This window comes from Centroberyx gerrardi, chromosome 19 (assembly GCF_048128805.1).
Source record: "Centroberyx gerrardi isolate f3 chromosome 19, fCenGer3.hap1.cur.20231027, whole genome shotgun sequence".
Classification (NCBI taxonomy): domain Eukaryota; kingdom Metazoa; phylum Chordata; class Actinopteri; order Beryciformes; family Berycidae; genus Centroberyx; species Centroberyx gerrardi.
Window position 1 is genome coordinate 27,903,034 of NC_136015.1, and position 12,309 is coordinate 27,915,342.

The window sequence follows — 12,309 nt, forward strand, 5'->3', positions numbered from 1 at the left end:
TAACAATGACAACTTTAACTTTGCCTTTTGACCCCGTGGCGTCCCTCCTGCCAGGTTGGTAGTTTGAACCCTGTGTTTGTCCGGCAGGGCGAACCCGCGGGGCGGATCGACCCAGACGAGTCCCACAGGAACGCCGGTCTGCAGCCGCAGAGGACGCCAACTGCCCATCGTCCCGCCCAAAGGTACGTCTGTTCCCACTACTGACAGGATACTGACCCCCACCTGTCTGTAGACCCCTTTCACACTTCCTGATTCTCTGCTACAGAAGTCGTCATAGTGGGGAAACACACCTCCAGTATTTTCATCCTCATTGTGATATCTACCTGATTTTTCAAAAAAAGACGTATCTTTTGGTGGACCAGTTTTCAATGACAGAGGAACGAAGCTTGACGAGGGCGACAAGCTCTTTGTTGAGGTCGTAACTCGGCAAGAGATCGTTTACCTTCTCGGTCATGGAGGTAATTCTCAAGAAAGAGCTTGTAGCCCTCGTCAAGCTTCGTCCTCTGTGATCCAACACTGCTCCACCAAAAGGCTGATGTTTTTTTGAAAAATCTGGTAGATATCACAATGAGTATAGAGAATACTTTAATACTTGATCATTACACATAAAACATGGTGACAAGGATTGAATATCTCCAGAAATGTGAATTCAACTTGAAAAGGAAAATCATCCGCCCTTGGCAGCATATTGGGGTGTCATATATTTAGATTTGCTATGTCTGACATTCATATTTGGGTGCTGTATATTCATAATTAGGGTGCCATATATTCATAATTAGAGTGCCATACATTCATAATTAGGGTGCCATATATTCATATTTGGGGATACCATATATTCACACCTTGTGACTCTGCAACTCCCGGACAAGGACTTCAGGTTCCTCAAAATCAGTCTGGACTTTCCTCTCCATTGCCAAACTGTTAAAGAATCTAGTTACATACATCATGCATCATTTAATTTCTAGTTGCTCCTAATTAGCAGGGGGTTAATTTTCCTGCCTGACTGTTGTAGTTGCAGTATTTGACTGTTTTTGTATTTGTTGCAGTTGAACTAGTCGTCTAACAGTCTGGTTGTGTCTTGCAGATGGAGGGGAGATACTATCTGACCATTTCCAAGGTACAGACTGTGGTCTGATGTAGTAATACTACCTGGGTACTGCTAACCTGAGTATCAGTAGCTTCCCTTCTGTAGTGACTGTTAGTTCACCTCCTAACCCATAGTAATATGATTATCTGCTCAGTCCTGTCCTCTGGCTGTCCTCTAGTACTTATGAATAGAGTACAGTATAGTATTTCCTATAGTACTTGTCTTGTATTGGTTTCATGTCAAACTGATGACAACAGACAGCTGGGATGGACAGAGGAAGCCCATGTGTCCAAAAACCCATGCTGCATCTATACTACATCTATACTACATCTTTACTGCATCTTTACTGCATCTATACTACTTCTGCACTGCATCTTTACTGCATCTATACTACTTCTGCACTGCATCTTTACTGCATCTATACTACTTCTGCACTGCATCTTTACTGCATCTTTACTGCCTGAACCTCCTCAACTGGCTCCTCTCAAGTGGAGGAGAAGCAGCTTGATACCAAGCTCTTCTCAGATCGTTGAACTCCTCACCCTGTCACACAGAGTGAGGCCAGCCAGCCTGCAGAGGAACCTCATCTCTTCTTTCAGTCACTGCCCAGAGCTTGTGACCACAGCTGAGAGTCTGAATGAAGATCGATCAGTAAATGGAGAGTTTTCTTTGTAGCTTAGCTCTCTTCTTCTCCTCGGTCTGATGCAGCGCTGCATTACTGCAGCTGCTGCAGCTACCTGCAGTCAGCCTGATGATCCTTCTTCCCCTCACTGCTGAATCAGACTGAGAGACCTGAACTCCATCAGAGAACCATGAGCTCAGACATGATGCTCCTCCAGTTCCCATCAGAGATCACAGTGTGATGAAGCCAGAAGGATGACATCATCCTCAAACAGCAGAGATCCTCCCTGATGTCACTGAACTGGACTCTCTCCAGACCGGCTGCTCCTTGATCTGCTGTCGATGAAGATACAAACAAGAGAGGAGACCAGCAGCATCTTGTTGGAGTCTGATGCCTTGAAGCAGCAACAACACAAACCAGCTGTCAGTCTGAGTGAACAGGGACTGAACGGCTCCCAGCAGCGAAATCAAACATGGGGATCATCATCTCCTGTCTGCCTATCCTATGCTGTTCTCAAAATCCATGCAACATTGAGATGTGTCATCCACGATGGATCTGGTCCAGCTAGTTCCTAACCACTGAGGAGCTTTCTAACCTCCTCAGTGACCTCTGACCTTTGGAGTCTCCAGTCTTCAGCTCTGCCTCCTGAACAGAGGGAGAGTCATGTTCAGGAGTTCCTCAAAGTTCTTCTACCTACTGACAAAGTTCTGCTGTGAACAGTATGGGTGATGTCCTGTCTTCCCCTCCTGAGTCTCTGAATGGTTTTCCAGAACCTATTTTAGACTGACAGTTCTCTACCATCTCCTCTCCACACCAGGACTTTCTCTTCTGTAGCTCCAGCAGCTGCAGCCTTTCTGCCTGCTGGTTCCTCTCTGCTGAGTCAGCAGCCCTCCATACCAACCAGGTCCAGAAGGCCTCCTTCCTGGACAGCCTCCCTCACCCCTGCTGTCCACCAGCAGGTTCTGACAGACTCTGCCCACCATCTGTCCACAGCTCCAGACTCCACCCACCATCTGTCCACAGCTCCAGACTCCACCCACCATCTGTCCACAGCTCCTAGCAGCTGCTTCATGACAGAGGTTTTGAGTCCATTCTGACTCATGTTCCTCCTCCTCTGATGAAGGAGAAACTCCTTCAATCAGACAGAGTATTCCCCAGGCGTTCAGTAAACCCTCACTGTGTTTGGGTTTACCAGTGTGTCTGGCAGCTTTCCCGCCATCTGATCCAACTCTCCACCAGATGATCAGCTGACAGCTCAGCTCCTCTATTCGGCTGAGTGTCCAGAACATTCGACCTCAGGTCTGATGAAACAACTACAAAGTCAACCATCAAACTTTGACCCAAGCTGCTATGGTACCATGTTCACTGATGAACCTCCTTGTGTTGAACATGAATTGTTTGGACAATTCATGACTAGCACAGAAGTCCAACGACAACACAACGCTCGAGTTCAGATCGGAGAGGCTGTTCCTCCTAATCACACCCCTCCAGGTTTCCCAGTTGTTGCCAACTTGAGTGTTGAAGTCTCCATAGTCTCTTAGTAGGACTATGGAGTCTGTAGGCGGAGCCTCTCCAGCACCTGACCCACCTGGTCTAAGAAAGCAGAGTACTCTGAACTGCTGTTAGGTGTGTACATGCAAACAACAGTCAGAGTTTTCCTCTTTGCAACACGCATTGAGGCGACCCTCTCATCCCCGGAGAAACTCCTGCTGTGCAGCAGCCAGCTTTGAACTCATGAGTATCCCCACACCCACCCAGCGCCCTCTCACCCTGGACACCTCGCATTTCGCAGAGTTTATTTCCAGAGCCAGTGCTGTGCAAAGACATGAGCCCAACTATATCTTGTTGGTACCTCTCAACCTCCTGCACCAGCTCAGGATCCTTTCCCCTAGACATTACGCTCCACATTTCAAGAGCCAGTTTCTGTTGCCAAGGTCCACAATGCCTGGATCCGCCCATGCTCTTTGCCCGATAGGTATTGCACCCAACACCTACGTGTCACCTTGCAGGTTGGTGAGCCCTCAAGGTAACGGTGCTGTGCTGCTTATTCAGGCTGAGCCTGGCTGAGCTACAGCTGTCACCCAGCCAGACACTCGTCTGCAAGCACCACTCCCAGGCTCTAGGAGTGGTGTCCTACTCCGGGTGAGGTTCCTTTAGTTCTTGTTGCACCAGTCATGGGAGTCTTCTTGAATCTGGTCACTGAACAGAGAAACCACTTCCTTGAAACCAGTCGTGATTGGTTGTTTAGAGTGCTGTGTTAGATGCTGCTATAGAAGGAGTCAGTCAGCACATTACATGGATTCAGTGCTGACTGTTGGTAGTTCTGTCTGTCTGTCTGTCTCTGTCTGTCTGTTGTATTTTCCATCCATCTTTCTGATCATCTTTTTCTTTCTGTTTTTTCTAAACTCTTCTTTTGCTGTCCCTCATCTTTGGCCATGCCCACTACAGGAGCACCAATGGCATCCCACGGCATCCCTCCTGTCTATCTTCAGGCCCCTACCCCTGTACACCAACAGGCCCCTACCCCTATACACCAACAGGCCCCCACCCCTATACACCATCAGGCCCCTACTCCTGTACACCAACAGGCCCCTACCCCTGTACACCATCAGGCCCCTACCCCTGTACACCATCAGGCCCCTACCCCTGTACACCAACAGGCCCCTACCCCTGTACACCATCAGGCCCCTACCCCTGTACACCATCAGGCCCCTACCCCTATACACCATCAGGCCCCTACTCCTGTACACCATCAGGCCCCTACCCCTATACACCCACAGGCCCCTCCCCCTATACACCATCAGGCCCCTACCCCTATACACCCACAGGCCCCTCCCCCTATACACCAACAGGCCCTGCCTTCTGTCAATCATCAACCGCCTCCTGTCATAAGAATCCAAGCCCCGCCTCCTCCTGGACCTCCCCAACCCCGGCCAGCTCCTCCTGCCCCAGCTACTGTCCAAGTACCACCCCGAGCTCCTGTACCTGCCCCAGCCCCTCCCCGAGCTCCTGCACCTGCCCAAGCCCCTCCCCCAGCCTCTGTACCTGCCCAAGCCCCTCCCCCAGCTCCTGTTCCTGCCCCAGCCCCTCCCCCAGCTCCTGTTCCTGCCCCAGTACCTGCCCCACCTCCCCCAGTCCAACCACAATCACCCCCTAAACCCGCCCCGCCCCATGTATCTGCCCCAGCACCTACCCCTGCCCCGTCACTTGCCCCCTCACCTGCCCCTTCACCTGCACCTTCACCTGCCCCTCCACAGACTCCAGGTGTGTGAATCAGAGGTCTTTTGTATCTAGTAGCTACAGACCAGTATGTCCAGTCTGTAGACCAGTCTGTCCAGTAGCTACAAACCAGTCTGTCCAGTCTGTAGACTGGTCTGTCCAGTAGCTACAGACTAGTCTGTCCAGTCTGTAGACCAGTCTGTCCAGTCTACAAACCAGTCTGTCCAGTAGCTACAGACCAGTCTCCAGTCTGTAGACCGGTCTGTCCAGTAGCTGCAGACCAGTCTGTCCAGTCTGTAGACCAGTCTGTCCAGTCTGTAGACCAGTCTGTCCAATAGCTACAGACTAGTCTGTCCAGTCTGTAGACCAATCTGTCCAGTCTGTAGACCAGTCTGCCCAGTAGCTACAGACCAGTATGTCCAGTGTGTCCAGTCTTTAGACCAGTCTGTCCAGTAGCTACAGACCAGTTGTCTAGTAGCTGCAGACCGGTCTGTCCAGTCTACAGACCAGTTGTCTAGTAACTACAGACCAGTCTGTCCAGTAGCTACAGACTAGTCTGACCAGTCTGTCCAGTAGTTACAGACCAGTCTGACCAGTCTGTCCAGTAGTTACAGACCAGTCTGACCAGTCTGTCCAGTAGCTACAGACCAGTTTGTCCAGTAGCTACAGACCAGTCTGACCAGTCTGTCCAGTAGCTACAGACCAGTTTGTCCAGTAGTTACAGACCAGTCTGACCAGTCTGTCCAGTAGTTACAGACCAGTCTGACCAGTCTGTCCAGTAGTTACAGACCAGTCTGACCAGTCTGTCCAGTAGTTACAGACCAGTCTGACCAGTCTGTCCAGTGGCTACAGACCAGTTTGTCCAGTAGCTACAGACAGTCATTGTTCATTCATTCATTCATTCACTAATTTTTGTTGCATCATGCTGATGTCACCTCCATTCTGTCTGTCTGTCTGTCTGTCTGTCTGTCTGTCTGTCTCAGAGCCAGATAGGCGCTCAGCTACGCCTGGTGGGACGAGGAAAGGCAAGTGTGTGTGTGTGTGTGTGTGTGTATTTGTAGATTCATCACCAGCTCTGTCTACGTCTTCAAATGTCATTCATACAGTCAGTGATATAAATTAAATGTCAGTGATATGAATTAAGAATCAGTGATATGAAGTACATGCAGTCAGTATCATGAAGGAGGCGTAACACTGCGAACAGTCTGAGACTGATCACTGTTCCATTAAAGCTGCAAACTGAGGCTTAAGGTCTAAGAAGGTCTAAGTACAGACTCTGGGTGTCTAGGTGACTATTCTAAAGGTTTAAGTACAGAGTCCGAGAGTCTGTGCAGTCTGACCAATCATCTCTCTCTCTCTGCTGTGATGCAGAGGTCACATGGCAGGACCAGCAGAGGAAAACAGCCAGTGGTACGGTACCAGGTACAGGCCACACCCACTCCCACTCTGAGCCAGGTAGCTCCTCCCCCTTTAGAATGCTCCAGGATGGAAGCAAGTGTCCAGTTTAGTGACAATGTAGCATAACAAGCTAATTAACAGAGAGAACTACACTGTTTAGCTTTGGTGAATAGTACTCTCTCCATCCATCCATCCATCCATCCATCCATCCATTTATTGCTCCATCCTTTCTTGGTTTATGTGTGATTTGAAGTGTTTGTGTTCATGAATCACTTTTCATTTGGTTGATTTGTTCTTCACATTTTCAAATTTTTGGCTTGCCATCCATTCATCCGTCCATCCATCCATCCATCCATCCATCCATCATCGTTGTTTGAAGGCGAAGCAGTGCCACAGAACAGAGAAGAAGGTAGAGATGTTCATCCGTCTGTCATTTCCTCCATAATAAATGCTGTATATTCTCATATTTCAGATATCTGAACATGTTTTTGGGTCCGGGCTCCAAAATGGTCCTGGTGTAACCAAGGTGGAGCTGATTGGTCTCCTCTGTCTCACTCCAGTAGTATTGTCAGTTCTAGTGTTTCTCCACATTAAGACTACATTTCCCATAAGCCCCGTTTCCTCCCGCCCCCCCCCCCCCCCTCCCTGAAGAGGATCAACATGTTGGAAGTGATTTCTCCATCTTCCTTTCCCTCCTTCCACCATCTGCTGCCAGAAACTCTTTCAGCTTTAGCTCCGTCTGCTCTGGAAGAACAGAACCTCTTCCTGTTTTGTGCCATAAAGCGATCCAGCAGATTTCCCTCCAGATCCACCAGGTGGAGAAACAATGGAGGATGTTTACTGTCATTATACTGATGACTCTAAATGAGTGAGCTGATTATTTACTGATCATAAAATGAGACACAGAGCAGATTTAATTAAAGTCTAATTCCACTGTTACTGTGAACTATAATGGGAGAAAATAGAAGGAGTTTGATCACACTGTGATCCCTCTGACTGTAATATTCATCATTAGTTACTGCAGCTGTTCCTGCTTCTGTCTACCACCTGATTGGCTATTTATGTTGCCTTGGTGGCCAGTGTACATATATGTTCTTGCACACACACAGTGATTATGATGATGACGGTGATGGTGATGAAGGTGATGAAGGTGAAGCAGTGAACAGCAGTCAGGTTGTTTTGTAGCAGGAAGATGAAGGTGTGATGTCATTTCCTTTCTGTTTCGAGATCATTTCCTGGTGTTCTGCGTCACTGAGAGCAGCAGCTGAATATCTGAACATTAAAATGTTTTACCAGAGGATGCTGGGAAGACGACAACTATGACATCACTGACCCTGCTGCCCAACCAATGACATCACTGACTCTGCTAACCAAAACTGTGACATCACTGACTCTGCGAACCAAAACTATGACATCACTGACTCTGCGAACCAAAACTGTGACATCACTGACTCTGCGAACCAAAACTGTGACATCACTGACTCTGCGAACCAAAACTGTGACATCACTGAGCCTGGTAATAAACTAACTCCGCCCCTCTCTCTCTCTCCAGCTGGCATGAAGGATCCATCCAAGGTGAAAGTCTTTCTTCTCTCCACATGAATCTTGATATAAACAAGTTTCCATATTAATACTGACAGTTTGCAGACACACTGTGACATTATATATATTACACAGACAGATTATATAGATATATATTTATACTGTATATATGATATCATACATCTGGTCTGGGTTATAACACTGTTTATACATCTGTCTACTCTACCACTCTTCTACTCTCTCTGCCTCTCTCTGTCTCTCTCTCTCTCTCTGTCTGTCTCTCTCTGCCTCTCTCTCTCTCTCTCTCTCTCTCTGTCTCTGTCTCTCTCTCTCTCTCTGTGTCTCTCTGTCTCTCTCTCTCTGCCTCGCTCTGCCTCTCTCTCTGTCTCTGTCTGTCTCTCTCTCTCTCTCTGTCTCTGTCTCTCTCTCTCTGTGTCTCTCTCTCTCTGTCTCTCTCTCTCTCTCCAGATGAAGGACAGCTTGTCGTTTAAATCGTCGGACAGTGATGTGAGCGATGTGTCGGCCATGTCCAACGCCTCCGACGCCCGGCCGGCCCGCAGGATCAGGTGGGACAGCTGTCCATTGTTAATAATTGTTCTATCATCAACTGGGTGGAAACATCTAATTTACAGTTTCTCTCTCTGCACACCTGAACTTAACTGTCAATCAGGTCTGGGGATTCTGTTCGGGCCACACCCACCGTGACCTTATATGGGCAAAAGCTGAATCGACAAACTTTGATGGACAGAAATGACACTTCCTGGTCAATCAGGGATTTCATTGGTCCAACTAAGATGTTGTAGTTCTACAATAAGAATATAAATGAGTGTTGACAGAACTAAACCATCAGCTCATAATCATATGAATGAACAGAACAAAGCTCATCTCAGTACTAAGCAGAACAGACTGAAGACGTTTTCACATCACAAGCAAAATAACAACAGAACACCGAGGCAGACAAAAAACACAAATAGAAACATGTCTGATGTCTGTTTTATATTCTATTCTTCTTTTTCTCTAAAAGCCTGTTTTCATTTATATTAGCATGTTTACTTTAGCATGTTGTTTGTGTTAGCATGCTGCTGGTTTACATTAGCATGATTTTTAGTTACTTTAGCATGTTGGTAGTTACTCTTGCATGTTATTTACTTTAGCATGTTGTTTACTTCAGCATATTGTTTACTTTAGCATGCTGATTACTTTAGCATGTTGATTACTTTAGCATGTTGTTTACTTTAGCATACTGATTACTTCAGCATGTTGTTTACTTTAGCATGTTGATTACTTTAGCATGTTGTTTACTTTAGCATACTGATTACTTCAGCATGTTGTTTACTTTAGCATGTTGATTACTTTAGCATGTTGTTTACTTTAGCATGTTGATTACTTTAGCATGTTGATTACTTTAGCATGTTGCAATTTATGTTAGCATGTTCTTGTTTAATTTTGCATATTCTTGTTTAATTTAAATATAGCATGTTCTTGTTTACGTTAGCATGTTCTTGTTTATGTTAGCATGTTCTGATCTTCATAGTTCCGTTTGTTGTTTCTGTCTGTCTGCATGCCTCATTTGCTGTTGTCTCATTGGTCGACTGCAGTCGGGGGGAGGCCCTGGAGGGCCAATCATTGGAACTGGTGGGGGCGGGGTCAGAGGGAACAAAGGAAGTAGCGGGGGCAGCAGGGGGCGGAGCTACACTGAAGAAGAGCGCATCACTTGAGGGTGAAGAAGTAGAGGAGGAGGAGCCTGTACCTCCGAAGTAAGAAACTGTAGTGTAGAACAACATACAGGATCCTCTCCTCTCTTCCTCCTCCTCTCTTTCTCCTCCCCTCCTCCTCCTCCTGCTGACTGACAGTCTTTGTGCCCCCCCCCCCCCCCCTCCAGGGCGTCGGGGGGGCCCGGAGCTCCCATCACCAAGTCGTCCAGTGTGGGGGGGGAGATCTGCTCGCTGGGGAGGAACGATGACGACGACGACGACAAGAAGAGACGCTCCAGCTTCGGGGCCAAGATGATGGGAATGGTCGGACTGGGGAAGAAGAGCCAGAGCGCTTCGCAGCTCAACCCAGAGGGTGAGTCCCAGTTTGACCAGTAACTACAACCAGTAACAGTAACCACAACCAGTACTGCTAACACTAGAACCAACTAGAACTAACTAGAACCAAGATAATCAGAATGGTCGGACTGGGGAAGAGCCAGAGCGCCTCACAGCTCAACCCAGAGGGTGAGTCCCAGTTTGACCAGTAACACAACCAGTAAACAGTAAACAGTAACCAGAACCAGAACCAGTAACCTCAACCAGTACTGCTAACGCCAGAACTAACTAGAACCAACTAGAACTAACTAGAGCTTACATTATGGGAATGGTTGGACTGGGGAAGAAGAGCCAAAGCGCCTCGCAGCTCAACCCAGATGGTGAGTCCCAGTTTGACCAGTAACCACAACCAGTTTTGGAAGTTCTCCTTTTGCTTTGAGGCTCTCCGGCCGGTGGAGCTGGTGGTCAGGTGGAGCCGGTGGGTCAGGTGGTCAGGTGGAGCCGGTGGTCAGGTGGTCAGGTGGAGCCGGTGGTCAGGTGGTCAGGTGGAGCCGGTGGTCAGGTGGTCAGGTGGAGCCGGTGGTCAGGTGGAGCCGGTGGTCAGGTGGAGCCGGTGGTCAGGTGGTCAGGTGGTCAGGTGGAGCCGGTGGTCAGGTGGTCAGGTGGAGCTGGTGGTCAGGTGGAGCCGGTGGTCAGGTGGTCAGGTGGAGCCGGTGGTCAGGTGGAGCCGGTGGTCAGGTGGTCAGGTGGAGCCGGTGGTCAGGTGGAGCCGGTGGTCAGGTGGTCAGGTGGTCAGGTGGAGCCGGTGGTCAGGTGGTCAGGTGGAGCTGGTGGTCAGGTGGAGCCGGTGGTCAGGTGGTCAGGTGGAGCTGGTGGTCAGGTGGAGCCGGTGGTCAGGTGGTCAGGTGGAGCCGGTGGTCAGGTGGAGCCGGTGGTCAGGTGGTCAGGTGGAGCCGGTGGTCAGGTGGAGCCGGTGGTCAGGTGGTCAGGTGGAGCCGGTGGTCAGGTGGAGCCGGTGGTCAGGTGGTCAGGTGGAGCTGGTGGTCAGGTGGAGCCGGTGGTCAGGTGGTCAGGTGGAGCCGGTGGTCAGGTGGTCAGGTGGAGCCGGTGGTCAGGTGGTCAGGTGGAGCCGGTGGTCAGGTGGAGCCGGTGGTCAGGTGGTCAGGTGGAGCCAGTGGTCAGGTGGTCAGGTGGAGCCGGTGGTCAGGTGGTCAGGTGTGTCAGACAGGTGGCTGTTTGGCACATTGTACCTGTATGTCTTGTGCTTTGCTCTGCCTCCTGATGTTTGTTCTATATCATTCTGTTCTATGGTTGATTGTTGATCAGTTAGATCTAGATTGGCTCATTCTCTGTTCAGTCCTGCTGTGATGAAGAACTGTAAAAATAAACAAACTTGAACTTGAACCAGTACCGCCAACACCAGAACTAAGGAACCAACAAGAACTAGTATCGGTTTAACCAGAACCAGAACCAGAACCAGTTCTGCTGACACCTAGAACCCACCAGAACAGTCACCAGATGTGTTCCAGTGTGTTGGAACAGAAGGAATCTTCTTGTTAACTGATTGGTTATGAAAGGCCTCTGCTGCCCCTGCAGGCCGGGTGCTGCTACTGTTACTGCTGTTATATGTATGAGTATCATTTCAATACTGAAATATTAATATTCTCTCTCTCCATCCCGCCATCCAGAGGAGGAGAAGAAGAAGAAGGTGGTGCGACTTCCGGTCCAGAGGAGTGTAGAAACCGGTTTGGCTGTTGAGTTTAAGGCTCGTTTCACCAGACAGCCGAGCCGCGACCTCGACGCCGACGAGCCCAAACCAGGAGCGTACGTCTCTCTGCTCCTCTAACGCCTTCCTTTGGAGCTTCTGCCTCTTTATACCTCTTTTTCAACCCTTTCTTTCTTTTTTCTTTCTTTCTTTCTTTCTTTTTTCTTTCTTTCTTTCTTTCTTTTTTCTTTCTGTCTTTCTTGTTCACTCTTCCTCATCCTCCTCATGTTTCTTTCTCTTTCATTTTTCTTCTCTCCATTTATTTCTCTCTTTCTTCATTTTTAATGTACAGTATTAATCATGCTCTCTCACTCTCTCTCTCTCTCTCTCTCTCTCTCTGTCTCTCTCTCGCTCTCTCTCTCTCTCCAGTCTTATATTTCCAGGAGTGAAGTTAGCGTCTGATAAACAGTTCACTGGCTTCCTGGAGGGATTAGGCCCCGCCCAGCTGGCTGGTCGGCAGACTCTGGCCACGCCCCCAATGGGTAACTCCTGTGGCTAGAATACACCAATTACATCCTTGCTTAACTAAATGGTTGACAGCTCAACATTAAAACAACTGATGGTACTGTTTAAACCAAATGATGTCACTTTTTAAACCAAATGATGTCACTTTTTAAACCACATGATGTCACTTTTTAAACCAAAT

The 12,309-nt window shown here is 48.6% G+C and overlaps 1 protein-coding gene across 1 annotated transcript in view; it reads left to right on the forward strand.

The window, feature by feature from the left end:
• Positions 1–12,309, forward strand: part of LOC139907734 (regulating synaptic membrane exocytosis protein 2-like) — a 49,276-nt gene that overhangs the window by 31,454 nt on the left and 5,513 nt on the right. Inside the window, 14 exon segments of the mRNA XM_078290218.1 lie at positions 88–182; positions 2,544–2,788; positions 3,468–3,643; positions 3,762–3,851; positions 4,158–4,489; positions 4,603–4,973; positions 5,914–5,953; positions 6,300–6,350; positions 7,879–7,901; positions 8,337–8,434; positions 9,467–9,610; positions 9,751–9,935; positions 11,587–11,722; positions 12,033–12,145. Of these exon segments, the coding sequence (XP_078146344.1) occupies positions 88–182; positions 2,544–2,788; positions 3,468–3,643; positions 3,762–3,851; positions 4,158–4,489; positions 4,603–4,973; positions 5,914–5,953; positions 6,300–6,350; positions 7,879–7,901; positions 8,337–8,434; positions 9,467–9,610; positions 9,751–9,935; positions 11,587–11,722; positions 12,033–12,145 (2,099 nt within the window).